The sequence below is a fragment of the Tyto alba genome, unplaced genomic scaffold (genome assembly GCF_018691265.1).
Source record: "Tyto alba isolate M040663 unplaced genomic scaffold, T.alba_DEE_v4.0 Super-Scaffold_28, whole genome shotgun sequence".
Taxonomy (NCBI): Eukaryota; Metazoa; Chordata; class Aves; order Strigiformes; family Tytonidae; genus Tyto; species Tyto alba.
In genome coordinates, this window is record NW_024881302.1 from 1,049,937 (window position 1) to 1,074,183 (window position 24,247).

General features: G+C 53.9%; 3 protein-coding genes across 3 annotated transcripts; 1 reads left to right on the forward strand and 2 right to left on the reverse strand.

Annotated features, from left to right (window-relative positions):
* Positions 1–480: 480 nt before the first annotated feature.
* LOC122153983 (serine/threonine-protein kinase PLK1-like) lies at positions 481–5,955 on the reverse strand. The gene is made up of 10 exons (XM_042798735.1): positions 5,481–5,955; positions 5,221–5,389; positions 4,981–5,125; positions 4,473–4,566; positions 3,713–3,932; positions 3,225–3,383; positions 2,948–3,025; positions 2,306–2,460; positions 1,672–1,854; positions 481–1,247 (listed from the first exon to the last, which is right to left on the reverse strand). Exons 1-10 carry the CDS (start codon positions 5,865–5,867, stop codon positions 1,041–1,043), a joined length of 1,797 nt encoding a protein of 598 aa, XP_042654669.1. The 5' UTR covers positions 5,868–5,955; the 3' UTR covers positions 481–1,040.
* A 1,431-nt stretch (positions 5,956–7,386) lies between these two features.
* Positions 7,387–13,383, reverse strand: LOC104358263 (dynactin subunit 5). Its single transcript, XM_042798740.1, has 7 exons — positions 13,307–13,383; positions 12,970–13,038; positions 12,590–12,708; positions 12,022–12,133; positions 11,290–11,392; positions 10,713–10,804; positions 7,387–7,837 (listed from the first exon to the last, which is right to left on the reverse strand). Exons 1-7 carry the CDS (start codon positions 13,352–13,354, stop codon positions 7,817–7,819), a joined length of 564 nt encoding a protein of 187 aa, XP_042654674.1. The 5' UTR covers positions 13,355–13,383; the 3' UTR covers positions 7,387–7,816.
* A 73-nt stretch (positions 13,384–13,456) lies between these two features.
* On the forward strand, positions 13,457–23,878 carry LOC122153990 (partner and localizer of BRCA2-like). Its single transcript, XM_042798890.1, has 13 exons — positions 13,457–13,519; positions 13,595–13,654; positions 13,746–13,827; positions 14,270–16,192; positions 16,919–17,727; positions 18,354–18,437; positions 19,605–19,766; positions 20,239–20,324; positions 20,605–20,766; positions 20,929–21,045; positions 21,406–21,493; positions 22,522–22,670; positions 23,485–23,878. The coding sequence occupies exons 1-13, from the start codon at positions 13,457–13,459 to the stop codon at positions 23,714–23,716; spliced, it is 4,017 nt and encodes a 1,338-aa protein (XP_042654824.1). The 3' UTR covers positions 23,717–23,878.
* Positions 23,879–24,247: the final 369 nt, after the last annotated feature.

The following is a 24,247-nucleotide window of genomic DNA, read 5'->3' on the forward strand; positions in this document are numbered from 1 at the left end:
TGAGCACACCAGTGCAAGCAAGCAGCTGTGCACTGGCATCAAAGCGGGGCGGAAGAAAATCCAAGGGAGCTTACTGGGCTCCCGCTAAAGCCTGCTAACGTAGGTGACTTTTCCCAAGTCTAGTCACACAGTAAAGCGAGCTGGGGAAAAGGCAAGTCAAGGCTGTGAGTACCCCCCCCAAGGCCTCCTCACCTGCAACATAAACAGCATTAACACCTCCCAGGCCCATCTTTGCTTACACCAAGCACCTCCCAAACCACCTCAACCCCCTCCCCATTTGCTATCATGCGCCGCTGCTCCCATTTCCCTGTGGCTCCGTGTCCAGGGGAGCTGAGCGAGGCCAGGGCTCAGCTCGGCTGGGGGCTGTTAGCAGGGGCAAGCAAGGAGGCAGCAGGAACTCCAAGCTCTTGCTTGGAGGGGAAGGCAGAGGCGAGGTGCTGCTTCCTCCCAGCAAGCCCCAGGGAACCACACTGGACTGGATGCTGTAGCAAACAAACTTTAATCGAGTTATGCAATATACAAAAGTCTGTTTCATGGAGATTAGTTTCAGTATTAAAAGGCTGATTGCTCAGTCTCACCGTGGGCACATTAAATGTCTTATCTGAATTTCTACAAGAGGAAACAAACGCTTAGAGCATCAGCACAGACACGTACAAATAATTTACATGATAGTTCTGCTCTCCCCATACTTTGTTCCCTCAAGAGAAGGCCCAGAAGCCTCAAATAAGAAGGTTGTTTTTCTGAGTCAGGCTTTTGGCTTTGGGAAATTAGGGAAAAAAAAACACAAAAAACAACCTGGGTATGCAATTAAAAAATAGACTTTCTATTAGGAATGGGGAGCAAGAAACCTTTGGGTACCAGTCAGTGAATACCACCCTTCCCACAGCATCAGGGGCTTCCTTCTGGCAACTAGACCATACCCAGGGGCGGGAGCCCAGTTATGTGATGGGAGGTAACAGGGCAGGCAGGGACGCTACTAGACCTCCCCCTGCACAGCTGGGAGAGTTTGGCACACGTGTGAAGTCCATCAAGAACAAGGTCTAAGCCGAGGATTTCACCCGGCCTGAGCCAGACTTTGAACTGAGGAGCTTCTCCACCATGGTGCGAGCATAGCGGAGCCGGCTGGCCAGCTCCTTGCAGCACCCGTGCTCCTCGATGAGGCTCAGCTTGTACGTGCGGAAGTCCCGTTTCTCATCTATGTATGTGACGGCAGCCATGAGAGGGCACAAGATGACTTTGGTGTGGTCCTGTGGGAAGAGAGCAGCCCGTCACCCCCAGCACTCCGCCCCGTGGGGACCGCATTTCCGCAGGATGAACCGTCTCGGCGGCAGCCGGGGCATCCCAGCTGCACCCAGAGGCATGGCGACAGCACACCACGCTGCAGCATTCAGTCACAGCTCGCAAAGGGGAACGAATCCATCAGGCCAGCCAGCTCAAGCCCCCGAAGCCTGCGCAGCAGGTGACCTCCTGCTAAAGGACAGAGCCCCTTGGCAAGCAAGGGGGGGCCCGCGTGGCTTAACACGCCAGCAAGGGGGGACGGAGCCTCCCAGCACTTCGCATCGCTGGGCTGAGTTTTGGCTCAGGTTGCTCCCTGCCAGGAAGGCTCCGCATCGCGGGGCTCTTTCCACAACTGGAGCTACAGCCCTGGCAAACGCGGAGCAGCCGCCTCACCTGGAAGAAGTTGATCTGCACGGTGCCGTTGCTGAGGTGCAGGATGATGGCGCTGCGGGTCCGGAACCACGTGCAGAGGTAGGGTAACCGGGCCAGCTCGTCTCCTTCCCGCGGCGTGATGTTAGCACCCGCCTTCAGCAGGTGCTCGCTCATGTAGTTCCGGAAATATTTCAATAGTGTTATCTGCAGGCGGGAAAGGCGGTGAGCAGCCAGGCCGAGGGTGTCCCCTGCTACGTGGGGAGCACAGGGGCTGCTTCCACAGTCCCAGAGCCTCCCTCCACCTTTCAGACCTTGAGGTGTCACTGCACAAACTTGGGCAAATTCTCAAAGTTAACTCGGTCTGTGATACTCAGGACTCACTTTGCCGAACACTTGGGCATAGGCAAGTCTTGTGAGCACTTATTTCTGTGAAGCTGCTCATAAATGAGCCTCAGAGAGCAACCAGAAACAGAGCTGCTAGTGTCTATCCTCAGGGCCATGTTTTGCCAGCCAAGAGGGAGCCTGCAGAATGCCAGTGACCCCAAGTTTCAGGTGTTTCTCCCTGGAACCCACCCTGCCAAAGCCCAACAAGGCTGGCAGAAGCCTCACCAGGAGCAGCCACCTCCCAGCAAGGGCTCCTGTCCCCAGGACTGACCTTCTTGTTCAAGGCAGAGGGGTAGGATCTCACAGTGAAGAAGGACTCGGTGCTGTTTTGCTCGATGTACTGCAAGCTGTCCCCATCGTTGTACATGATAAGGCGAGTGGAGTCATTGAAGAGAACGCCAACGCTGTTGTCACACAGCTGGTAACCTAGTTCAAAAGGCAGCTCTCGTTTGACCTTCAAATATAAGGGACCACCAGTTGTGTGCAACACAGAGGCAGAAGGTTGTCTGATCTAGGGGCTCCCTGACAGCCACCCCACCAAGTCCCTGCCAGGGCTAAAGAGTGTCCCCTCTTTGTGGAGGTCTGGGGGTCACTTTTCCTCCTCCCTCCTTGCATGACCTGCTGCAGAAGCAGCTTTAGTTGCCACAGTGGGTGCACATGCTCCAGGCGGAGCGAGGCCAGCCATCTCATGCAGCAGGTAACCTTTTTCCACCTTAAAGTGGCCAGAGCTGATGGCTGGTGACCACTGCTCTGGATTCACTGAGTGTTTGGTAATGTTCCTGGTGGTGGTCTGGGACACGCACACTGGAATACTGCAATTAAAGAACCAGACCTGTTCAATGCTCAAACCCAAGCTCCCCCTAGCCTCTTCAGAAACTAGACAAGGCTGAAGTATTGCCCCCATGTTATTTACCTAGACCATATTTATCCGAGTAGTCCACCCATTTGCTAACCCAGAAGATGGGAATGCAGGCTGGGTCTTCAGCTTCTTCTGCAAAGAGGAAAAGAGCTTGTTAGAAGACATTTCACAGCATCCTGTGCACCCCAGCAAGCAAGCAAGGCCAAAAGCCTGCTCAGTCTTCCAGTTTGAAGTTGAGCTCAGCTGGTGTCTCACTTCAGACAACAGCAAAGTGACAGAGAAGCAAGTTACCCAGGAAGGGCAGTGCCGGTGGGATTGTCCCCAGACTCACCTTGCCTCACTGCCACCTTCTCGGAAGGCTTGGCCAAGTTGACTGCAATCAGCTGCTGTAACATGTCAGCTAAGTGACTCTCAACTGCATCTCCCAGCTCCCGCAGCCCAGCAAGGTCTTCCTTTTCAGGCAAGTTCTCTAGTGCAGGACTGTCCGGTCCTGGGCCAGGAAAGAGAAGCGTGTGGAGGTGTGACTGGGGTGTAAGTTTCTAAAGGCTCCAGATTTACCTTCTATGCTAGCTGTAGGAAACACATTATACACCATATAGCTACAAAGCTCGTGCTGGCACTTCCTCCCTGCTTTGGTTCTGGGCAAAGAGCGAGGAGACCTCTCTCCCTCACTCAAACTGCTCCAGGTTTTCCTAAGAACTGGGAGAAGGGGTGAGGGAGCACCACGTTCCCCACTGACGGTTCTGGACGTTGCTGGAGGGCAGGCAGGCTCTCACCCAGCGCCACAGTCCCGTCTCCCCTCCGGACACTTGCTCTCACCTTTGTTGAGCGCAGTCAGCGGCTTCCGCCCATTCACTTCAAGTCCACTGGGAGCAATTGAAAATCTGGGAGCGATGGTGAGGCAGCTGGTGGGCAAGCGGCTGGGGATGTATCCCGAGGTGAAGAACTCGTCACTCAGCAACTCGTCGATAGTTGGGCGCGTGGCAGGGTCGGACCTCAGCATCTTCTGGATGAGGTTAGCAGCTACAGGGTTGATGTGCTAAGAGGAGACAGGCCGAGAGTGCAGACAAGGGTCAGGGGACAATGCACACTATCAGCGAAGGCACTGGATATACAACCTGGGGGAAGTTCTGCTTGGAGCAGAGCTCCTGTGCTGCGTCAGGCAAGCAGGACGCACGCCTGGGGAAACAGAGTTGGGCAGGTACAGAGAGCTGCCTCCTGACAGCACACAGAGCCTAAAGTCGACCGACTTCAGCAAGACCGAATCAGCAGCAGCAGGATGAGCTGGGGACCTGGCCCAGACCTCGTGGGCTCACATGTCCCCATTTAACTCCACGTGCCAACAGCCCAGCTCGGATTTTTGCTGGATTACAGGGGAGCTGTGGGCTCCTCAGGAGGAAGTTGGCCCTACAGGTTCACTCCACCACTGACAGAGACATCCCCTTCCTAGCACTCTGCAATAAGAGCCATTTCATCTTTACGCGAGAACCCACTAAGTGCTGGGAACAGGATGGTGCAGCAGAAGACAGGCCAAGAACTGCTGCGAGGTGGACGGGTCCACCCGTGGGAAGCACCATACCTTGGGAATAGTATACTCGTTCTTCTTGATTCGGATGTATGTTTCTTTTAAACAAGAAGTTTCAAAAGGGGGTTTCCCAACCAGCAGAGTGTACCTACACATTTACAGAGAAAAGGGTGTCAGTTTTGCAAAAGAAACCCTGAGACTCACGTGCAGAAGTGACCCCCATCCTGAGCACACCTTGGCAGAGGAAGCACATATCAGACACGTGCTGGGTGTAGTGTGCCTGGCTCCTGCCCCCTGAAAAGGGAATCTGGGATCTAGTACTGTCTGGAGGAAGTTCCAGTTAGGAAGCGTGGGCTTTTGGGAAACGCCTCAAGGCTGCCACGCTGTGTAACAGCAGACACCCTGGCACCAGCACACACAGAGCACCGGGAGGGTGATGGGCTGGCCATGGGGCTCTGGAGGCAGCGCACCCAAAGCTTCAGCTCACACCAAAGCCCAGGGGGGTCCGACGAGACCTGGTCCCCAGGGACCACCCAGCCACACAAGGGACATTTCAACTCACATGATACAGCCAATAGACCAGATGTCCACCTCGAAGCTGTGTCCCTTCTTGCCCAGCACCTCTGGGGCAATGTAGTTGGGGGTCCCACACAGGGTTTTCTTGCGCTCGCCATCGTACTCCACTTTGGTGGCCAGGCCGAAGTCACCTGGGAAGGACGGGGAGAGGGGGGTGACCGGGAATGTCCTGGATGGCTGTTCCCTGGGGCTGGGGGTGGCACGGCACCACGTCACGGTCACCTACCGATCTTCACCTCCATGTCGTCGCTGAGGAAGAGGTTGCCCAGCTTGAGATCACGGTGGATGACGCGGTGGCTGTGCAAGTACTGGCAGCCCAGGATGGTCTGGCGCAGGTAGTACCGCACCTCGGGCTCGCTCAGCGCCTTCCGCCGCTTGTGCAGCTCCAGCAGCGACTGCGGGGTGGGGGGACACGACACGCTCAGCACCGGGCGACACCCGCCCCCCCCCCCCAACCCGCCCCCCCGGCCCCGGGCCCGCACCCACCCTGCGACGGCAGAGCTCCAGCACGACGTAGACGAAGTCGGAGTCCTCGAAGAAGCCCTGGAAGCCGACGACGTGGCGGTGGGCCAGGCTGCGGTGGATGGCGATCTCCATGGACATCTTCTCCTTCTGGTGCGGCTTCACCAGCAGCGACTTGGGCACCACCTTGCCCGCGAACACCTCCCGGCTCTCCGCCTCCGCCAGCTCGTAGCACCGCGCGAAGCCGCCTTTCCCCAGGAACCTCCCGCGCACGAAACTGCGCCGGGTGCGCGGGTCCACCAGCACCTTCGGCACCTCCTTCCCGCCCGCCGCCGCCGCCGCCGCGCCGCCCGCTCGGGCCGGCTCCACCGCGGCCGTCGGCCGCGCCGCCTTCCCGCCCGCCGCGCTCATGCTGCGCCGGGACGGGCGCCGGGAGGGAGCGGAGCCGGTCGGACCGAGGGAGAGAAGCGGGAAACGGGAGCGGAGCCGCGGAGCTGGGGGGGAGCGGAGCGGGGGGGGAGCGGGTCGTGCCGGTGCCCGATTCAAACGCGGCCCCGGAGCGTTACGCGCCCGCAGCCGCTTCTCATTGGCCGAGAGGATTTAAAATCCACGCCGCCCGCCGCGGGGCACCATGGGAGGCTCCCCGCCCGCCGCGCTTAAAGAGACAGGCGCCGCGCTGGGCCGGGGCGGGGGGCGGTGACACGCGCGGGTGGGAGGGGAAGCTCGCCCCGCGCTGGCGCGTGATGCGGGCGGACCGTTGGTCGCGGACACGCAGTGTGTGTGTGTGTGTGTGTGCTGCGGGACACGCGTGGGGCGCCCGATCACCGCTCCCAGCAGCGCCGGGGGGAGTATTTTGTGAAGGGAAACTCGCGTGGGAGCTGGGACCTGACGTGCTTGGTGTTTTTTTTGTTGTTGTTTTTTCGTTGTTGTGTTGTTTGGGTTTTTTGTTTTTCGTTTTTTTCTGTGAAACAACCGGCGACCGGAGCATCATTTCCCCTGCAGCGTTCTGTGATGCTGCCGCCTCCAGACTCTGCTCCTGCAGAGAACACGCTGTCACACTTGCCCCCAGATCCGCTCCTTTTGCTGATTTTTGTTCTGCAGAATACAGGCGCGGCTCCCGGTGGCTCCCCCTGCCCCCTCCTCCGTTTCCGAGGGCGACATTTTGGCAGGGGTTCGTACCTGGGCCTGACCTCAGGGCTTTTTGCCCCACGCCGGCCCCGGGGGCCTCGCCAGAGCCGTGACCACGCTGGACGTTCCCAGCCCTGCCCTGAGCTCGCTGCTGCTGCTGCACAGAACCAAACACCAATGGAAATAACCCAAACCCGCACAAAAAGCGGCCACGGCACCCACGAGCCGCCGGGCACGCACCGTCCCACCCCTGACACCAGGATGAGGACCTTCCCCCTCCCCGTCACTGGAAGCCGTTCCCCTCAGCCCTGGCTAACCAACAGACCGTCCTGGCCAGGTGCTGGCCCCGCGGCTACCGCCGACAACACCCGGCTACTCTTGAATTGCTGGCACAAGCCCTCGGTGGCCCTGGGGTGGCTTGGAGTGTCCGGCAGGCGCACGGGACGGAGCCGTGAGCCCCACAGATCCCCACGGCCAGCCGTGAGGCTGTGCCTCCCCCCACGGAGCCTGGCCACCTCGGGAAACAGCTCCACACGAAGTGGGCGGCTTTGTGACCTTCCCGCAGGGCCCCGCGGCTCGTCGCCCGCCCTTCCGCCCAGCGCCCGCTTTGGAAAGAGCCGACGGCGGCCACAGAATGGTTTGGGGTAGAAGGGATGTTAAGGCCCCCCCAGTGCCCCCCCCCCTGCCCCGGGCAGGGCCCCCTTCCCCCAGCCCAGGGTGCTCCCAGCCCCGTCCGGCCTGGCCTTGACCCCTTCCAGGGAGGTGTGTGTTGTCGAGGAGGGCGAACACCCTGCAACAAAAGCACCATGGCCTGCCGGACTTTGTTAGAGCAAACCGCCGTAAAGCAGAGCAGCTCAATGAAGCAATACAGCAGCGACTGGGTGTTTGCAGCGGTCACTGTTCATACAAGATTCCTGGAAGGGACGTCCCTCCCTGCGAGCCATGCCTCCCCAGGCTCCTGCAGCTCCGCTTTGGCTGCACAGCAAAGCCCTCCCTCGGAAGTCGCGTTTTATTGCACTGTGCTAGACTGAATGCTGCCATCAGAAACTCGTAATTCCCCGGGGCTGTAGTAGCACGCTGCAACCACTGACCCTCCGTCTTCCCAGAGCTGGCAGAGGTGTAGAGGTGGGCCCAGGTCAGAGGGACGCTTCAGAGGACAGGAGGATAAAGTGGCCAAATCTAAGGAATGTTAACAGTGCTGGGTGTTTGGGATCCGCAGTGGCGACTTGGTTTTAGACCCTGGCAGAGGCCACCTTAACAGAGACAATAAAAGAGGTTTTAATTAGGGCAGAAGGATCGGCTCAGAAGAATAGGCCAAGAAACATGTAACTGCAGTGACGTATCCCTCCGTGCGCTACCGCTGTGCTGCTCAACTGATCGAGGAAACACATCACTCGGACTCCTCCAGCTGCCACCCCATTCCCACTCTCAAACTCACACCCCTTAACCCGGCAGCTGCCCCGCCCCACCCCTCTCCCACGCCAGCAGCCCAGCTTCACGCTGCCCGACCGCGGCTGTTGATCAAGCGATCCCGGTGAAACCCAGCGGCGTGGTGTTGAAACTTTGAAGCGACACCATGGCGACACAGCACACACAGCCCCCTCCTGAGCAAACACAGCGTGGCCGCCGCGCTTCCAGAGGCAGCTGACGGCAAGCTAACAGGGCAAAGTCGTGCTCGCCACTGGCAGCATCAGCCACCCCTAAGCTGGCTTGCAGGAAATCTTGCAAGAGCCCCCAAACCTGTCAGGTCTTGTGGCCAGGGTGGCCACCTATAGCCCCTCACTGCAAATGGCTTCTGCGAGGGCTGGGCCGACTCTGGACAGCAGGAACTAAACATTTTTGGAAGTTGGAAGATAATTAGGAAGCTGCCTGTAGTACAAACGCAAGGAACACTTAATGCTTTTTCACGGAGGCAGAGAAAGTGGCGAGCCCGGGCCCTTCACACGGACATCCCCGAAGCCACGCGAGGCTGCAGGAGGAGCACAGCTTCCCGCTGCCCTCCTCTCCACTCCCACCTCAGGGGCACTCGGGGAACAGGCGCCTCCAGCCTGTACGGGACTAGGCGGCACAGCGGTCCCACTGCACCTGGGCTTCTGGTAAAACACTTCACCTCTGTCGGGACCAGACATGCCCCATCTGACCCACTGCATCGACCACTCAGCTGTACCAGCCCGGTTGCTGCAGCTTCAGAACTGAATCTCTTCCTTTCCCAGCCGTGCTCCCTGCCACGAGAAGCTGGCTCCAGCGCCTGCTTTTTTACAGAGGCGCAGGAGGAGTCATGGGCGATGGCTAGACCCAAGGGTGGGCCATTTCCAAGTGCCTGAAGCAACACGACCGGAGCTACTGCTGTACCAAACAGGTGTGCTTTGTGTCTCAGGGCTGAAGAGAGGATTTTAGTCACCCTGGTGGCTTTAGGATTCTCGCTTCAGCATGAAAAACAGAAGCAAAGATACTCTGTGTCAGAGCCTTTATAAAACAACAATGCTGGAGTCATCTGTGGGTGAAGGTCATCAGCTCCGAGGCAGAAAGAAGCAGCTGTTTCACACTGTACTTCACTTTTTTTAATGCACTGACACTGTAACAGTCAGTCACAGAAGAAGAGACTGCGGCTTATGTGCCCTGGCACAGCAGAAACCTCACTCTAGTCTCAGGTTTGGTTTGAAGAGTCGCAGCCTTGAGTCACTTGAACAACTGAAGAGGCTTTAATTGAAGTACAGTAAAAATACAAACAAACCAGTCAGTGGTTTTACATTTGATTAACAGTAGTTACTACACACTTTAGTACTTGCACGGCTATTTGCTATTGAAGGTGTATCAGTACTTTGCATTATACAGAACCGCTGAACGCTCCAGGGCTGCTGATCTCACAGCCATACACCTACTGCATAACTAATATGCGTCGTGGCCCTCAGCTGCTACACTACAACATGCAGGAGCCCGTTTTAAAAGCTAGAGAAGGACAATGCTAAGCTTTAATATGACACAACCAGAGCGGGCAGATTCATGTTCAGCCAGCTGTCTGGTACTGAGTCAGGAACACAGAAGTGTCAGCTGTCTCCAACTTCCACAGAGCTGCTCCCAGCAAGAACTATTCCTGCTCTATTGCATGTCCAAAATTAAATGTCCGGTCTTCCCAAGAAGTCTGAATCTCCTTCTTAAGTTTTATAATGCAGAAAAGCACCAAAGAGCTTTCTGCAAATATATATATCCTGGGTAATAAAAGGGGATAATTGCAGCATTCTCTCACCCACCTCCGGTTTTGTAATTACCCACTTTCTGCTGCACTGAATGCTGTGAGTGACATGACAATCCTCTTTCCAAAGCTCTTTGGCTCTTTAAGGTCTGCAATGTTCAGAGTGTAGAACATGTATTGGCCATGAGAATGCTAACCCTGCGTGATGGGTGAGAGCACAGGACCGACGTCTACTTCAAGAGCTAAGAGCTAAGAAGTGTCCTGTCAGGCAAGGCATAGAAAGACAGGTTTCAATGTCAGCCAAAACTCCTAAAGCCAATCCCAGGATGATGAATGATATCCTGTTCTCATAGGACAGAGTCTCAGTCCACAGGGAGAAAAGGAAGAGACCATCCACCTCAACACACAGGCCTAGAGAGCAGCAACTCTGTTCCAAATGAAAGCGCTGGGTCTGATGAGCCCTGGTAAGTAACTGCCCACAACATGCACATCAGCCACACAGCACTTCTGTTTGAGGATGGAGAATGCTTCTAGCAAACGTAAACCCACTCGCTTTGGGGTAGGAACAGAAGTGACATGAAAGATGGGCCTAGGCTGCAGAGTATGTGCTGCCAGTTCCCCGGCTGCAACAAGGAGATGCTGCCCTAAAGGGAACAGTATCTCAGCTTTCCTAGCTCCAGAACATTTAATGGCACAACTCAGACAACATGGAATGAATTACATCCAAATGAACATACAAAGTTTAAACAACATGACACAGCAGCTTTCACGAGGGACTGCTTGGCCGGACCCTTAGTGTTGAGGAACACTCGCAGAAGTGCTCAAGACAGCGGAGGGCCGTGCCCTGGTCTCACTGAACAATATCCCTCTCCCCAGCCCCAGAATACTCCTGTGTGCCTCTACTGCTCTGAAACATGGTAAATAGGCTACTAGACCTGAGTGAGTGGCAAGAACTTCTGGTAATAGCTCTTTGTGACATCAATCATGAGTTCCTGGGTACATTCCGGGAGTTCCCCAGAGAAGAGTCCTGGAAGAAGAACAAGGGTATGACCATCGGGGTTCTTGCAGCAGAAAGCAAAAATAAGCTTATATTCAACATTCAAAGCAGTGGTTTTGATTGAATTGTAAGTAAATACTACTAGAAAAGAAAAGGGCTCTTCTCTCATGTTGAGCACTAAGGTAGGATTGTTCCCACCGTACCCCCAGGACGGATATCGGACAGACTGCTGCAGCTGGGTCCCGCAACAGCTTCTGCTGTTCCCCGTAAAACACCATCGGAAGATCAACGAAGGAGTGTGCCATGTGTACAGTGAGCTCTCTGGCACAGCTGGGTCAACGGGCAGGAGCTAAACATTCATGTACAAACTGTTATTTTTCAGTTCTCCGAGTGTCCTATACCTTTATTTCTAGGCACTAAATGCTAATAGGCAACTCTGTCACAGCAATCTCATTCTAAAATAAGAATATCCATGTGATCCACACTTCTGTGCAAGAAAGTTAGAGGGAGCATACCTGGGCAGCCTGAGAAGACTGTGAAAGGTGGGACTACTGTTTCAGGAGGTAGTACTGTGTTGTCTAAGATTTTGCAGCAGTCTTTCAAAACGCATCTGCGACCCTAAAACAGAGATTAGGTGAAGTTTATAGTTAAAACACTATATGCTTTTGTTTATTACTGATAAGTTACTTAAACTTCAACAAGTTTAAGTGCTCAAAACATTCTGTATAAGGGATCACAGGAATAAATCTTTACGTTAGCTGAATGCTCTTCTCAACAGAATTAACTTTTTGTCTTTTTTGAGGAAAAACATCTGCTTGCTCTCAACTAACACATGTACAGGCAGCTGCACATTAACACGTGTCAATGTGCAAAAGGGAGCCTAAAGCCCGAGTCATGCAGTAATGCAGCAGGGCCTCTTCTAACTCAGCAAACAGCAACTTTGACTATTTTGTGTTATTTGCACAGAAACACAATTCCGCTTGCATGCTGGGGAAAAGCTGCCTTCCCCGGACACTCCCATTAGTCACAGGGGTGGAATTTCCAAACAGCAGTCAGCTGAACCCGCTATCCTCAGAGAAGCAAAACTGAGAGCACCACTTTCTGTGAAGGAACAGGGGAAGAAAGGAATGGCACGGAGTAAGCACACTTGCTCCAGCAGCCAGCTGGTGCAGGTACCTCTCTGCTGTTGTTACAAAGCCTCAGCAGCACTCAGGAGTTTAAAGAAAAGCCCGAGAAACGGCACTCACAATGACACAGTTCTTGCCTATGTGGACATAGGAGCCAATCTGGGCTGCGTTGACAACACAGTCCTCTTCTATGAAGACATGATCACCAATGTGGAGAGGGAAAAAAGCCACCCTGTGACAGGAGAATTATTTGTTCAGTTGTACAACAGACGGACCGATCCACAACATCGTCAGACCCAAAATCACCCTGTAGAGTCTCCCACCTCCAGCTGATTTACCAGAGGTAGATCTGATGCTAAGGATGACAGAACAGGAACTGGTCTTCCTCATCTCCTTCTACAGGATGGCCCAAATGAGCAACAGGAAGACATTGTGAACAAAGAAAAAGTAAAACATGTTCTTCACTTAGAAATTTTAATATATCCCAGCCTTTTCGTGTTTCGGTCTGAAGGGAACACTAACCCTCAGGGCAAAGCTGAAAGTCTGAGGAAAAGGCAAGTTTAGAGGGACACAGTTCTGCAAATTGCTGCAGAGAGAACACAGCCCGCTGAATACAGAGCTCAGCCAAGCCGATCTATTTTTTGAGGTATACAGACTTCAGCCTCCCTAGAGGAAGGGGACCTCTTACCCTTTGCTGAACTTCTTGAAGGGCGGTCTGATGACGCTGCGGCTCTTCACCACGCAGTGTCGTCCGACCCGCACGTTTGCCAGGTCACCGCGAATGATGCAGTCGTTCATAACTATGGTCTGGGGAAGAGAAGGGAGATAAACGAGCTCAAATTTCTACCCGCGTTACCAGCCGTCATACAGACTCACGCAGAGGCCGGGCCACTCCAGGATGATTACGTTACCTCACGGGCAATTCTTTTAGTCAAAAGCGAGAACAAAGCAACTGCACCGGGGGCTGGCACCCCGCCCGCAGCCCGAGGGGGCCCATCCTGCGTCCCCAGCGAGCGGGGCTGCCCCCCGCACCGGGAACACACACACACACCCCCCCTCGCCGCTCACCTTGCCGTTGAGAACGATGTTCTGGCTGCCGCACAGCACGGACTGCCGGCTCACCTTGTTGCCGGACGCCTGCGGGGAGAAGGGGCCGGGTCACCGCGGCCGCTCGGAGCCCCCCGGCCACCCTCCACGGGCCGGGCCGGGCCGGGCCCCCTCGGCCGCCCCCCGAGCCCCCCCGGCCGCCCCTCGGACCCCCCGGTCCCCCGAGCCCCCCCGACCGCCCCTCGGGCCCCCCGAGCCCCCCCGGCCGCCCCCTCGGACCCCCCGGTCCCCCCCGGCCGCCCCCTCGGACCCCCCGGTCCCCCCCGACCGCCCTCCGTTCCCCCCAGTCCCCCCGCACCGTCTCGATGTACTCGGACTTGTTGTAGAGCATCTCCCCCAGCTCCATGGCGGCCGCCCCGCCCGCGCCCGCCTTCCTCTGCGTCACTTCCCGCCAGCCCGCGCTTCCGCCGCGGTTGCCACGGGGACGGCCGTGAGGGAGGCGGCGGCCATGGCGGGCGCGGCGGGGGAGGCGGCAGGCGCAGGGGCCCTCAGCGGCGCCGAGAAGGAGAAGGTGCGGGGCCGGGCGGCACCGAGCGCGGCCTGGGGCGGCGGGCGCGATGCCAGCCCGGTGCGTTGTGTCTTGCAGCTGAGGGAGAAGCTGGCGCTGCTGAGGAGGGAGTACAGCGAGACCGTCAGCCGGCTGCGGGTGAGCGGGGCCGGGACCGGCCCGGCCGGGCGCGGGGGCCGGGGGGGGCCGGGGGGCCGGTCCCAGCCCTGCGCCGGTGTTGTGTCCGCAGCGGGCGCGGCGAGCCGAGCGAGCCAGGAGCCGGGGCCGGGGCGCGGCGGCGGAAGGCGGCCGGCGGGCGCGGAGCCCCCCAGGTAGGAGGCGGCGGGGGGGCCGCCGGGTGCTCCCCTCGGCCCGGGGGCGGCCGGGGGGTCCCAGCCCGGCCGCTGTCGCCCTCCCCCTTGTCCTCGGCCCGGGGGCGGCCGGGGGGATCCCAGCCCGGGCACTGTCCCCCCCTGCACCCCCGCGGCCCGTCCCGCGTGGGGCCGGAGCCCCGCTCTGCGGGCAGCCCGGCTCCGCGGTCCCCTCCCTGCAGCTGCTGCCGCAGCCGCTGCCCCCCCTCCCGGACCCCCCTGGCCATTCTGGGGTCTGCTGTAACACCTCCCTTCCTCCTCACCAGGGCTGCAGCGTGCTCGGATCTTGACTGTAAGATTCCCCCTCTTTTGCTCCTAACAAAGTCTAGTTTTGTCGTGTGATGTTTCTCCTGGATGGGGCTTTGCTGGGAGTGCTTTACACATACAACCTATTTTCCCACAGGTTCTAGAGATAGCATATCTCCTAGTGCTGACAAACATGAAGCCTCTCAGTTACAGACTAAAACCTGCTCTGATCTTGACACAGAGAAGAAAACATCTGTCACATTTAAACACGTTCCTGAATTCTCCAGTAATGAGGTTAGCCTGCAGGACAGCTCACAGGCAGAAAGCATACAGCCTAGCCAGGAAAACCTGGGCTCTGGAAGTGGTAGGCCTGCCCCTGAAGAGGAAAAACCCCAAACCTCCAGGGGCTTGATGAAGCTGAGGAGGCGGACAAAGGCTCTGGTATCGGAGAAGAGGGAATCAGTGCATGATGTGCATCTAATCAACAGTGATGAAACGGTGAAAAATCAAACTGCCAGTACAGAGGAACTGCGGTCACCAGTCTTCAGGCGAAGCCATCTCTCAAACACTGAGGAAAAAGCTGAAAGAGCATCCACATCAGTGCTTGTGCAGAGAGAAGAGAAGGGTTTCGCTCTTCCCGATGCAGCGTTAGGAGTTGTACAAGACATGCTGGAAGGCAGTGTCCCTCCCGGAGCGCCTGAGCTGCTCCCCTGTGCACGGAGGGACAGCAGCGATGCCTGGCAGCCCGGGTCCCCAAGTGCTGTGGCCACAGCTGACAACCGTGAGCCTGCGTGGATGTGTTCAGAGGATGGTGGCTCTGTTTTACTTGACACCAGTGCTGATGGAAAAGAATCCTCCGGTATAATAAAACAAACAGATGGTGAGAGTATGTGTGAAGATCAGGGAGAATTACATAGGCTCTTGGATTTAATGTCAGAAAATGAAGTATTGCTGGCTGATGGAAATAACAGTCTAACTAATGAGAGCAAGAGCCATGAAGGAAATCAGAATGATGCTAATAGCTTAAATCCCTTTCCTACAGATGTTGCTCTGGGCAACGTTGAAGAACTGTTGGAGAATCAACAGCTTGAAATTCAGTCAAGTCTTTCTCCTCCAGAAAAGGTGACAGCTCCTGAAAACGCACTGGACTCTTGCACGGTGGTTGAAGGGCTTCTCTTTCCAGTTGAATACTACGTCAGGACAACTCGACGCATGTCTAATTGCCAGAGGAAAGTGGACCTTGATGCTGTAATTCTCAGCCAGCTGGGCAGAAGCAAGAAAGGTCAGCGAAGTAAGTGCAAGCAGAAAGAGACAAATTCAGATTGGCCCTCCCAAGAAAGAATTGAAAATCTGGATCTGGAGTCAGGGATCATGTTGTCCCCTTTTCTTGGTACAGAAAATGACCCAGCAAATTCAAGTAGTCCTCAGAAACCTCTTCCTGCATCCAGTGGTAGCAGCACGTCACTTGGATCGATTTCTCAAAACAGTATCACTAGCACAAAGCGAGATCAGAGACAATTGAAGAGGAAACCAAAAGGAAGAAGAAAGTCTACCTGTACGCCCCCTGTGCATCAAGCATCACAGGAACTTGTAGAGAGTTTGAGTGTCATAACACCGAGGGAAAGTGGTAGTCTGCTGTCAAATGAGTGTCAGAGTGAAAAGGAAAACTGTGAGGCTAATCTTGAAAAATCATCCTCAGGTGAGAGAAGGCTGTCTGCCGCTGCAGCTCTTGGGTCTGGAGAGACAGAAGTGACTGGCACTGTGCAGCCAGTGAGTGCTGATCCTCCTCCTGGAGGAAGCCAAGTGCTTGGCAAATGCTGTGAGACTCTGTTAGGACAGGTTCAAAATCCACTTCAGAACAGCGATTCTCTGAACCCAGGGAATGAAACTTTTGCTGGCCGTGTAGGAGATCTGGAAGCCAACTTATCTGTGTGTCAGGCTGATGAACATCCAGGGGAGTGTGTTAAGAATCAGGACGTGCAAGGAGGCTGCAGGGCCGAGCAGCTCCTGGCGATCAGTGTCCCTCCACGCCGCTCCCTGCGTTCCTCCACAAGACGGAGAGCCAGCCAAGTCTCAGAAGGTATTTCAGTACAGGCACTGCCTAAAACTACAGCCCGAGAGCAAGGCAGGGAAACGTCCCAGTGAGCGCGTGCACTGCTCTTCACACCCTGCCATATGTTTTATTCAAGAAAATCTGATGTGGGTTAACTTATTTTTTTTTTAAATAAGAGGTTTGGGTTTTTTTTTTTTTAATTTAGATCATCATGTCTGTGTTCCTTGAACAATTCCAGAAACCTCTGCCTCAGGACAGTGATGGGGAGGGAACAGCAGTGCATGGATGAGGATCAGGGCAGAGAACTTCTTAAGCTGCCTTTGCTGTTGGAGCAAATGTTGTGCATGCTGGACCTGATTTTCCAGCACATGGATGTAAATCTGTTTCTCCAACTAAGTCTGCATGTTAATGATTGGGTTTTTTTAGTACTGACAGGTGTGAAACACAAAAAGTAGCATTACAGCCTGAATGTCTGTGGATATTATAAGAAGAGAAAGTGCTGGGACAAAAACAAACAAAATGAAGTGACTAAGCACTTGGTCAATTCTAGCAGGCTTTGGCAATGATATTTTAGCTGAAGCCTTGATGCAATATAATGTTTTTCTAGAAAAGTGCCACTTCCATGTGTTAAGATGGATATGGCTTTTTTTTTTTTTTAATAGATTAGATTGACATTTTGGATGAGGGATTCTGAAAAGACTAGTTGCTGGTTATTTTATGATGTGATGTTCTCTTGTATTTTTCTTTGTCTAGATGAAAGAAAAAGAAGATGTAGCTATTCAGCGGGTTCAGAGGGTCCTGCTTCTCTTGGCCTCCCTGCTATGGACCCCGATACTTGCGGCTCTCTCTTCTCCTTCCGCAGCCTCCAGTGGCTGGCCAACAGACTGGGTATCAGAGACTTCCACTTACCGGATGAGGAGTTTGGATTATTAAAACTTGAGAAATTAGAATCTTCCCCTGTGAATGACTTGGAAGTTTTTGTTCCTAGTGTGTCTGGAGGTGATGTGGCTTCAGAGGACACACAGGGTGCGCAAACGAATCCAGAAGAAAGAAGTCTCAAAAGTAATTTGATTTCACCTTTCAAAAATGAATTTCCCAAGTTACCTCACATAGAAGGCCCAGCTTCCAAGAAGGAACTTTCCACCCATGAATTGCTATTTACTCCCATAGGGACCGTCTTAGCTGGTGCTCCCAATCAGCCTGAGTCTCAGATTTTCTCATCTGTTTTCCCTGTCGTGGGTGCAACCCCAGCTCTTTTACCATCAGTACACAGCGAGGTCTTCCCCGATACACCCTCTGTACCTCCCTCACAAGCGAGCCTGCATGCCTCCAAAGCAGCATCTGCCCAGGTCGTGGATACTGGGGAATGCAGAGACTCTGCCTTTCCACTGCACTTGGACAACTGTGGTGCAGAATCTACCGGAAAAGAGGAGGAACAAGGTACAACATTTCCTTTAGAAGCTGAAAAAGGTCCTGATAATAAATCTGGGGAGGCAGTCGCCTTGGAGAAGCATCAGCAGTCAGAGAGCAAACAGCAGACATCCTGCAGAGCTTCTGAACAGGTAGCGATCTGACCTCTTTGCCAAGGGTACTAAGCCAGCAGTTTTGTGGGTGAATCCCCTTTTCCAGAGTCTCACCTGACTTCAGGGGAAAGACCTCTCTGCACGCTAGCCCTGCATGCCGTCTTTTAGCTGACTTAGCAAATGTTTGGTTTTCTTCTGTTGCCTAAGGTCTTTTGACCTCAAGAGCAAATTCTTTAAAATCCTGCTTGATGGAACTGGAGATGTGGGTTTCAGTGCTTATTGCAGGATGTGTGTTTGGCACGGGTATATGAACAAAATGTTTCTGGTACCCACACAGTGTTAGTTTACCTTAAGGAAAATTTTCAGCTAGGATTTGGTAAAGGAGATTAAACAACTCGCATGCGGGATGGGTACTGAGAGAATGACTTGTCTCTGAAGGCTGAGAGATACAAAGTCATGGTAAAAGACAATTCTTGGGTGAAACCAGGAAATAACCTGTCTGGGATCTCTTCTTTCTCAAAGGCATGCAAGTACAAAAAGAGGTGCTCCTACCATAGCTCTCCAAGAACTTCATGCAGAGTGGATTCACGCTTCTGCCTCATTCTTGCAGATGCTGAATGTAATTTCAGAGTCGAATTATCCTCATTCTTTACTTGTTTGTGCAGAAAAAAGATACAGTGGAACAGCTGACTCCAGCACTGCTTGATGACCTGAGAGAAGAGAGCTTGCAGCTTGTATCAAAGCTAAAGGTGGGATAACATCAGATAATTGTTTACTGAGTTAGTAACAGCTCCTTAACACCAAGTTTAACAAAAATGAAATGAAAAATGCAGAATGGCTAGTTGAACAAAATAGATTGATGTCTAATTTGATCAGTTCTGTCTTTACTTGTGCTAAAGCATGCTGAAAGGTTAGATCGCTGCATATTTCCTTTTGACTGATAAAAGATTTCAGTGTTTGTTTCTGAATAATGAATGTCTAAGCACAGGTAGATATCTCAGCAAACAGAACTGCTGCATTTTTCTTCAGCCCCAGGTAAAATGATCTCAGCCCTGGTACCCCTCTTGCCTGCCCTGTGTCTCCCGTGGCCTCCTGTCACCATTTCAGGCACTAACCCACCCAGTAACAAACAGATTTTGTGGGGGCCACAGCTTCGCCAAGTACACATGTTGATGTTCCCACCCTTCTGGAACGGAGCCTTGATTGCGCATGCCATGACGAAGGGAAATCTTGCCCAGGACTGTTTGCACAGCTGAGCCACAGGCTTTTCTTCCTGCAGTCATGTCCTCTCCGTGTCCTCTGTCTCGTAGCGGGTAGACAAGGCTTGGCAGGCAAGGAAGCAACATCTGTGAGAAAGTCCATTGAACTTGCTAGGGGCTGGGTCACCTCTAGGTTTTCCAAACCCAAGTGCAAAGTTTTGCTCCAGAAGCAAACCAGGAGGGGGTTGGCATAACCAGCCAACAATAATATGGCTGAAGCTGAAAACATTTTTACAAGGGAGAAGGCCCTTGCTTTGTTCAGTTTTAAGCTTGGTCTGCGCTACTGCCAGTCCCACCTCCCGCCTGTGCAGCAAGGGAAGTGACTGCGGGTGGGTGGCACTCGGGCTTTGTTGTGGCTGTGCTGTGGTACCCCCGGTCCTGTCCCACCTCTGGGCTCTGCCAGGTTCCTGTCATTTCAAATGACAAGTGATTATGGTGAAGTGAGCCAATGTATTTGCTGCTCCGAGGGTGAAACCCAGCAGGTTTGTTTTCCTTGGTGTCTTACTGGCATTTCACTCAAAGTTAAATATCATAAGGCTTAAATGTTAGCCTCAAATTCTCATCACACTGAACGTCAAGCATTTTTCTCAGGCTGAACCTCCAGGTGAGATAACCACGTCTATTGGAAGAAAACAAGCGCCATTTTCTTTTGGACAGGATTCTTCAAGTTCCTGCGCCGTGGATGTGAGTGCGGTGTGGTGGGAAGCAGCCGGCTGCAGAGAGCTGTGTGTGGTGACAGCCTGTGAGAGTTCTGTCTCCCTGTGGAAACCTCTGGCATCCGACCGCTGGGGAAAGGTCTATACTTGGCAGCTCGGAGAGGTATGAACACAATCCTTGTTTCTAGAATTTGAGGCAACTTTCTCGTCCCATGTATTAGTCCCCAAGATACAAGGAGCTTGCAGTCATGGGTCCAAGGTAAGTTCTTTAGGTGGCATAAATTTTAATTCCATCAGGCCAGAGAGGAGAAGGACGTGCACTGCTGATGGAGAAGGCCAGTAGCTTGTATGATCGCGTGTTATCTGCCGGAATTTGGTGCTTCATCTACTGAATGGTGGCTGCACTTCAGCCCCTTACGCTCCCTGGAGCCACTTTTTGTCTCTTACATCAACAGGGATTGTCTAATTAGGTAGACAGTCAGCAGAGACTTCAGCTGTTAATCTAAGCGTGCTTCTTCAGATGGATCTGAAAATTAGTTCTACTCCATATCATTTTACTTGAAACACTCTAGAAAATGGGAATAAAGTCAAAGGGATATTGTGGGTGACACTGAGTTCTTGTTTTGCTGTCCTAGATTCCTGTAATACAGATCGTTCCTCTGCCGGACACCTGTAATCTTGTGTGTATAGCACTGGGAGATTTGGAGATTGGAGAAGTAAGGTGGTGTATTTATTTCTTACTAGTGCTTTGCACCCTGAATAGCTGCAGCTTAACTCTCCTCTTGTGTAAGGGTTGAAATTATCTCTTACCAACGTGTCACTTTCTCAGTTGCTTTAACAGTTGGAAAATACGGAAGGGATTTCTAAAAATTGACTATAAGGACTTACTTGTTCGCCCCTAGAGGTGGTAGACTGTTCAAACAAATGCTTATTTTTATACACCATGGCATGTTTGAGTTATGCTTCCTTCTGTCATTAGGCGTACTTTTCTCTTAATTTAGGCTCTTGCTTTATTCTTCTGAGAATGACTCATTCAAGCAAGCACTAGTAAAAACTGGAAATATAAAAGCTGTTCTCGGACTAAAGGGTAGGAGGCTGGTCAGCAGCAGCAGGACCATGCAAGAGCAGCAAGTGGAAATAGTATCGCTTTCAGAGACAGGAAGGTGAGTCTGCTGGTTTTGGGGTGGCCTTACGGTGGCAGGTGGAAGAAAACTGAGGAGACATCAGAGATGTAGAAAAGTGTTCCTCCTCTGGAGATGTGCTGAGTACGGAACACATGCTTACTAGTTTGTCTGCCTTTTCTCACACGCTCATCTGCTATTCAGGAGCAGAGATGGACAGACTTTGATGCCCCCCGAAGAAACTGTTTTAGCTTTTGCTGAAGTAGAAGGAATGAGAGACGCCTTGGTTGGCACGACTGCAGTGAACAGCATTGTTGTTTGGTCAGTGTTTCCTTTGCAACTCAGTGATTTAGCTTGTGGGTGTACATGGTGGCTGTAACAGCTAAATGTTATACGGGGGTGTTGGTTGGTAGCTGATTTGCCTGTGAAATGGTAATTCTCAAAGGGCCTACAGTCTGGCACTTCAACTTCTGTACAGTTAAGTAGATAGTGAATGAACTCTGCTGTTATAATTCCACTTGCTTTTGCATCCTGTTCATTACAGCTCTTCCTGTGGCCTCTTGCCTTAGTTTGGTTTGGAGCCAAAACTGTGTCCGTCTTGCGTAGCGGTGCAACTATCATTAGAAAATAATGGCTAGAGAATGGAAATGCAGTCAGAATTTGTCTTTTCACCAACTGCAGGAATTTGAAAACAGGCCAGCTCCTGAAGAAGATGCATGTTGGTTACTCCCACCCAGCTTCCATCTGCCATCGAGCATATTCCGACTCTGTACGTACATGAAGTATGGCACACAGTTTATGCATGGACTGCACTGACTAACTGTGGTGGGGACCCAAAGGACTAGGGTTTCTGGAGTGGGTTGAAATATCAGCTCTATTTAGATACACTGAAGGTATTTCAAAGGCAGATAGGTTAACCGGGAGAAGTAAGCCACACTGGCTACCTCGAATTCTTGGCTTTCTGCAGTGTACTAATAAAACCAGAGGGTGCTGCGTCAAAAGTGTGTTCCAAAGCAGCAGCACCTGGTGTGTGGGAAGTGGGAGTCCTGCTGCCCAGCGCTGGTGCTTGGCAAGGCTCTCCCGCCTCACCAGCGCGGTGACGGCACACTGCCGTGGTGGGAAGGCCGATGGGCAGTGGTTATTATCTACCCCTGAGGATGGCAACTGTTTAAAACCAAGATTCACACTAAAGATTCTTTCCCACTTGCTTCCACCTGTGCTGCGATTCCTGATGGATTTTTCTAGTTTATCAAGGATTTGATTGGTTTCAGTGAGCATTTAACCTTTTGGGGCAGGAATGTCTTGTCCGATAACAGTGGCTTGAGTCAGACTTTTTGGAGACTTCCTCAGAAGATCTATCCCAGCGAATTTCATGCTGACCTGTGGCTGTTCTGAGAGCTGCTGTTTTCAGCTGTCCTGGTTTGCATGGAATTCTTGTTAAGTTTATAAGCTCCTAGGGATTAAAGTGAGGCCCAGGAATTTTACTCTAAATGTCACCTCATCCTACAGCAAGTTTAGCTTTTTCAGACAGAAAGATAAGTGCGTAAATCCATTGTGTCACGGAGCTGTCATTTTGCTGTGTTGCATCAGCCCTTATCAGTCAGCAGCTGCTTTGGGTTTTATCTAATTCGATAAGGAAAGGAAACCATTTCTCTGTTATTCAGTAAAAATAATGCATTACTGTCCGTGGGACTTTGATTATGAAGAGAATGTAGCAATTAACTTTTGGAAAATTCTTTGGTTTTTTTTCCCCTCTTGCTGTTGTTTTTAGTGATGTATTTTTCCTCTGTGTATCAGGGCCTTCTGTTTGTTGTCTTAAGTCACCCACACGCCAAAGAGAGCGAGTCCTGTGGAAACCCCGCCTTCTGCGTGATAGCGTTCAACCCCAAAACAGCCAGGAGCACGGGCGTGACGTCCTCCTCCCTCCCGCCCGGGCACGCCGGAAGGCAAGTACCTCGGGGACTCGGCGTGCTGGCGGCGTGGCTGCTGCGAGCTGGTCTGGGGGGGGAGAGTCACCCCAGGAGCCGAGTGGCGCTGCTGGCACGGAGCCACTGGCCATCCCGCCGGGGTTAAGGGGGGGCCGCATCCGTCGCTGCCGTTTGTCCTGTGCGTGGGCAGGGTTGGGGGGGAGGGAGTTGGCCGTTTCCTGGCCGCTTCCTGCGCCAGTCTGCGCGCTGACCCCGAGCCCCCGGCCTCGCCGCGCGGCGGGGGGCTCCGCTGGCAAGCGGGGGCATTGCTGTCCTGCGCGCCTGGCTGCCTCCCCCCCGCAAAGCCGTGCTGGGAATGCTGCAGGGGGCTCGTCAGGCAAAGCCCCCTGAGAAGCCGTCCGCAGATGAGGCGCCCGGAGCCTCTGTGCTCGTCCCGAGCACGTCGCTGGGTTAATGTTGAGCAGCTGCTTGCAGTCTGATGACCTTTTCCTTCCTATGTCTTGCATTTTGAAGACTAAGCTGTTCATGACTCGGTCTTGCGATGCACTTACATAGGAAGCACTGTGATGGATGTGCACAAATATCAGCGGGTTGAGATCTTGTCCTACTGAACAACTTTCAAGTATGCTCTGAGGCTGGGGGAGGAATGTCTTGACCTCCTTTGTTCTCAGGTGCCCCAAAGAGACAACATGTAATGTAGCCTGCCTTCCTACGGTTGGTTTAAATTTGCTTATTGATCGCGTACAGGAAAATCTATCTAGTTTAACAAACGATGCAGTAGTGTTTACGCAAACGAACGGCAGCATTGTGACCCTTCTGTGTACGACCTCAGGTACCTGGAGGGTGACGTGAAGGACGCTTCGGCCGCCGCCGTGCTGACGTCGGGAGCCATCGCGGTGTGGGACCTGCTCCTGGGGCAGTGCACGGCCCTGCTGCCCCCGGGCCCGGCCGGGAGCTGGTCGCTGGCCCGCTGGGCCACCCCCAGCGCCTGCCTGCTGGCCGGGCAGCGGGACGGGACTGTCTGCCTCTACCGGTACCGGCAGCCCCAGCCCGGGGCAGCTTGACAGAGGACTGGGGGCTGGGGCGAGGGTCCCCGGCACCGGCGGGGCCTGCCGCTTCTGCTGCCGCCGCAGGGCAGCCGGTAAGGGGGTGTGGGGGGCTGTGTGTGCGCTGGGGCCGGGCACCGGGTGCCGGTGCTGCCATTAAACCTGTTGGCTTTGGGACGACTCTGTGCCTGCTGCCGCGCCGGGCCCTTCCCCGGGGGCTCCACCCGGGTCTCTGCCGGGGGCTGCTTGGGGGTCCAGAGGCTCTGCCCAGTTCTGTACCGGGGATTGCTGGGGTCTCTGCCCGGTCCCGTGCCGGTTCTGTACCGGGGATTGCTGAGGTCTCTGCCCGGTCCCGTGCCGGTTCTGTACCGGGGATTGCTGAGGTCTCTGCCCGGTCCCGTGCCGGTTCTGTACCGGGGATTGCTGGGGTCTCTGCCTGGTTCTGTACCGGGGATTGCTGGGGTCTCTGCCCGGTCCCGTGCCGGTTCTGTACCGGGGATTGCTGGGGTCTCTGCCCGGTCCCGTGCCGGTTCTGTACCGGGGATTGCT

What these genes read in the sequence shown, in the direction of transcription:
- LOC122153983 (XM_042798735.1), bottom strand. Translation starts at nt 5,867, where the DNA reads ATGAGCGCGGCGGGCGGGAAGGCGGCGCGGCCGACGGCCGCGGTGGAG. An exon ending in CGACATGGAGGTGAAGATCG is followed by an intron (nt 5,126 to 5,220) that starts GTAGGTGACCGT and finishes CGTCCTTCCCAG; the next exon opens with GTGACTTCGGCCTGGCCACC. An exon ending in ACGAGTATACTATTCCCAAG is followed by an intron (nt 3,933 to 4,472) that starts GTATGGTGCTTC and finishes GTCTCCTCTTAG; the next exon opens with CACATCAACCCTGTAGCTGC.
- LOC104358263 (XM_042798740.1), bottom strand. Translation starts at nt 13,354, where the DNA reads ATGGAGCTGGGGGAGATGCTCTACAACAAGTCCGAGTACATCGAGACG. An exon ending in ACATCGTTCTCAACGGCAAG is followed by an intron (nt 12,709 to 12,969) that starts GTGAGCGGCGAG and finishes TCTCTTCCCCAG; the next exon opens with ACCATAGTTATGAACGACTG. An exon ending in TAGGCAAGAACTGTGTCATT is followed by an intron (nt 11,393 to 12,021) that starts GTGAGTGCCGTT and finishes TCTCTGTTTTAG; the next exon opens with GGTCGCAGATGCGTTTTGAA.
- LOC122153990 (XM_042798890.1), top strand. Translation starts at nt 13,457, where the DNA reads ATGGCGGGCGCGGCGGGGGAGGCGGCAGGCGCAGGGGCCCTCAGCGGC. An exon ending in AGCCAGCCAAGTCTCAGAAG is followed by an intron (nt 16,193 to 16,918) that starts GTATTTCAGTAC and finishes TTCTTTGTCTAG; the next exon opens with ATGAAAGAAAAAGAAGATGT. An exon ending in CCTGCAGAGCTTCTGAACAG is followed by an intron (nt 17,728 to 18,353) that starts GTAGCGATCTGA and finishes TTGTTTGTGCAG; the next exon opens with AAAAAAGATACAGTGGAACA.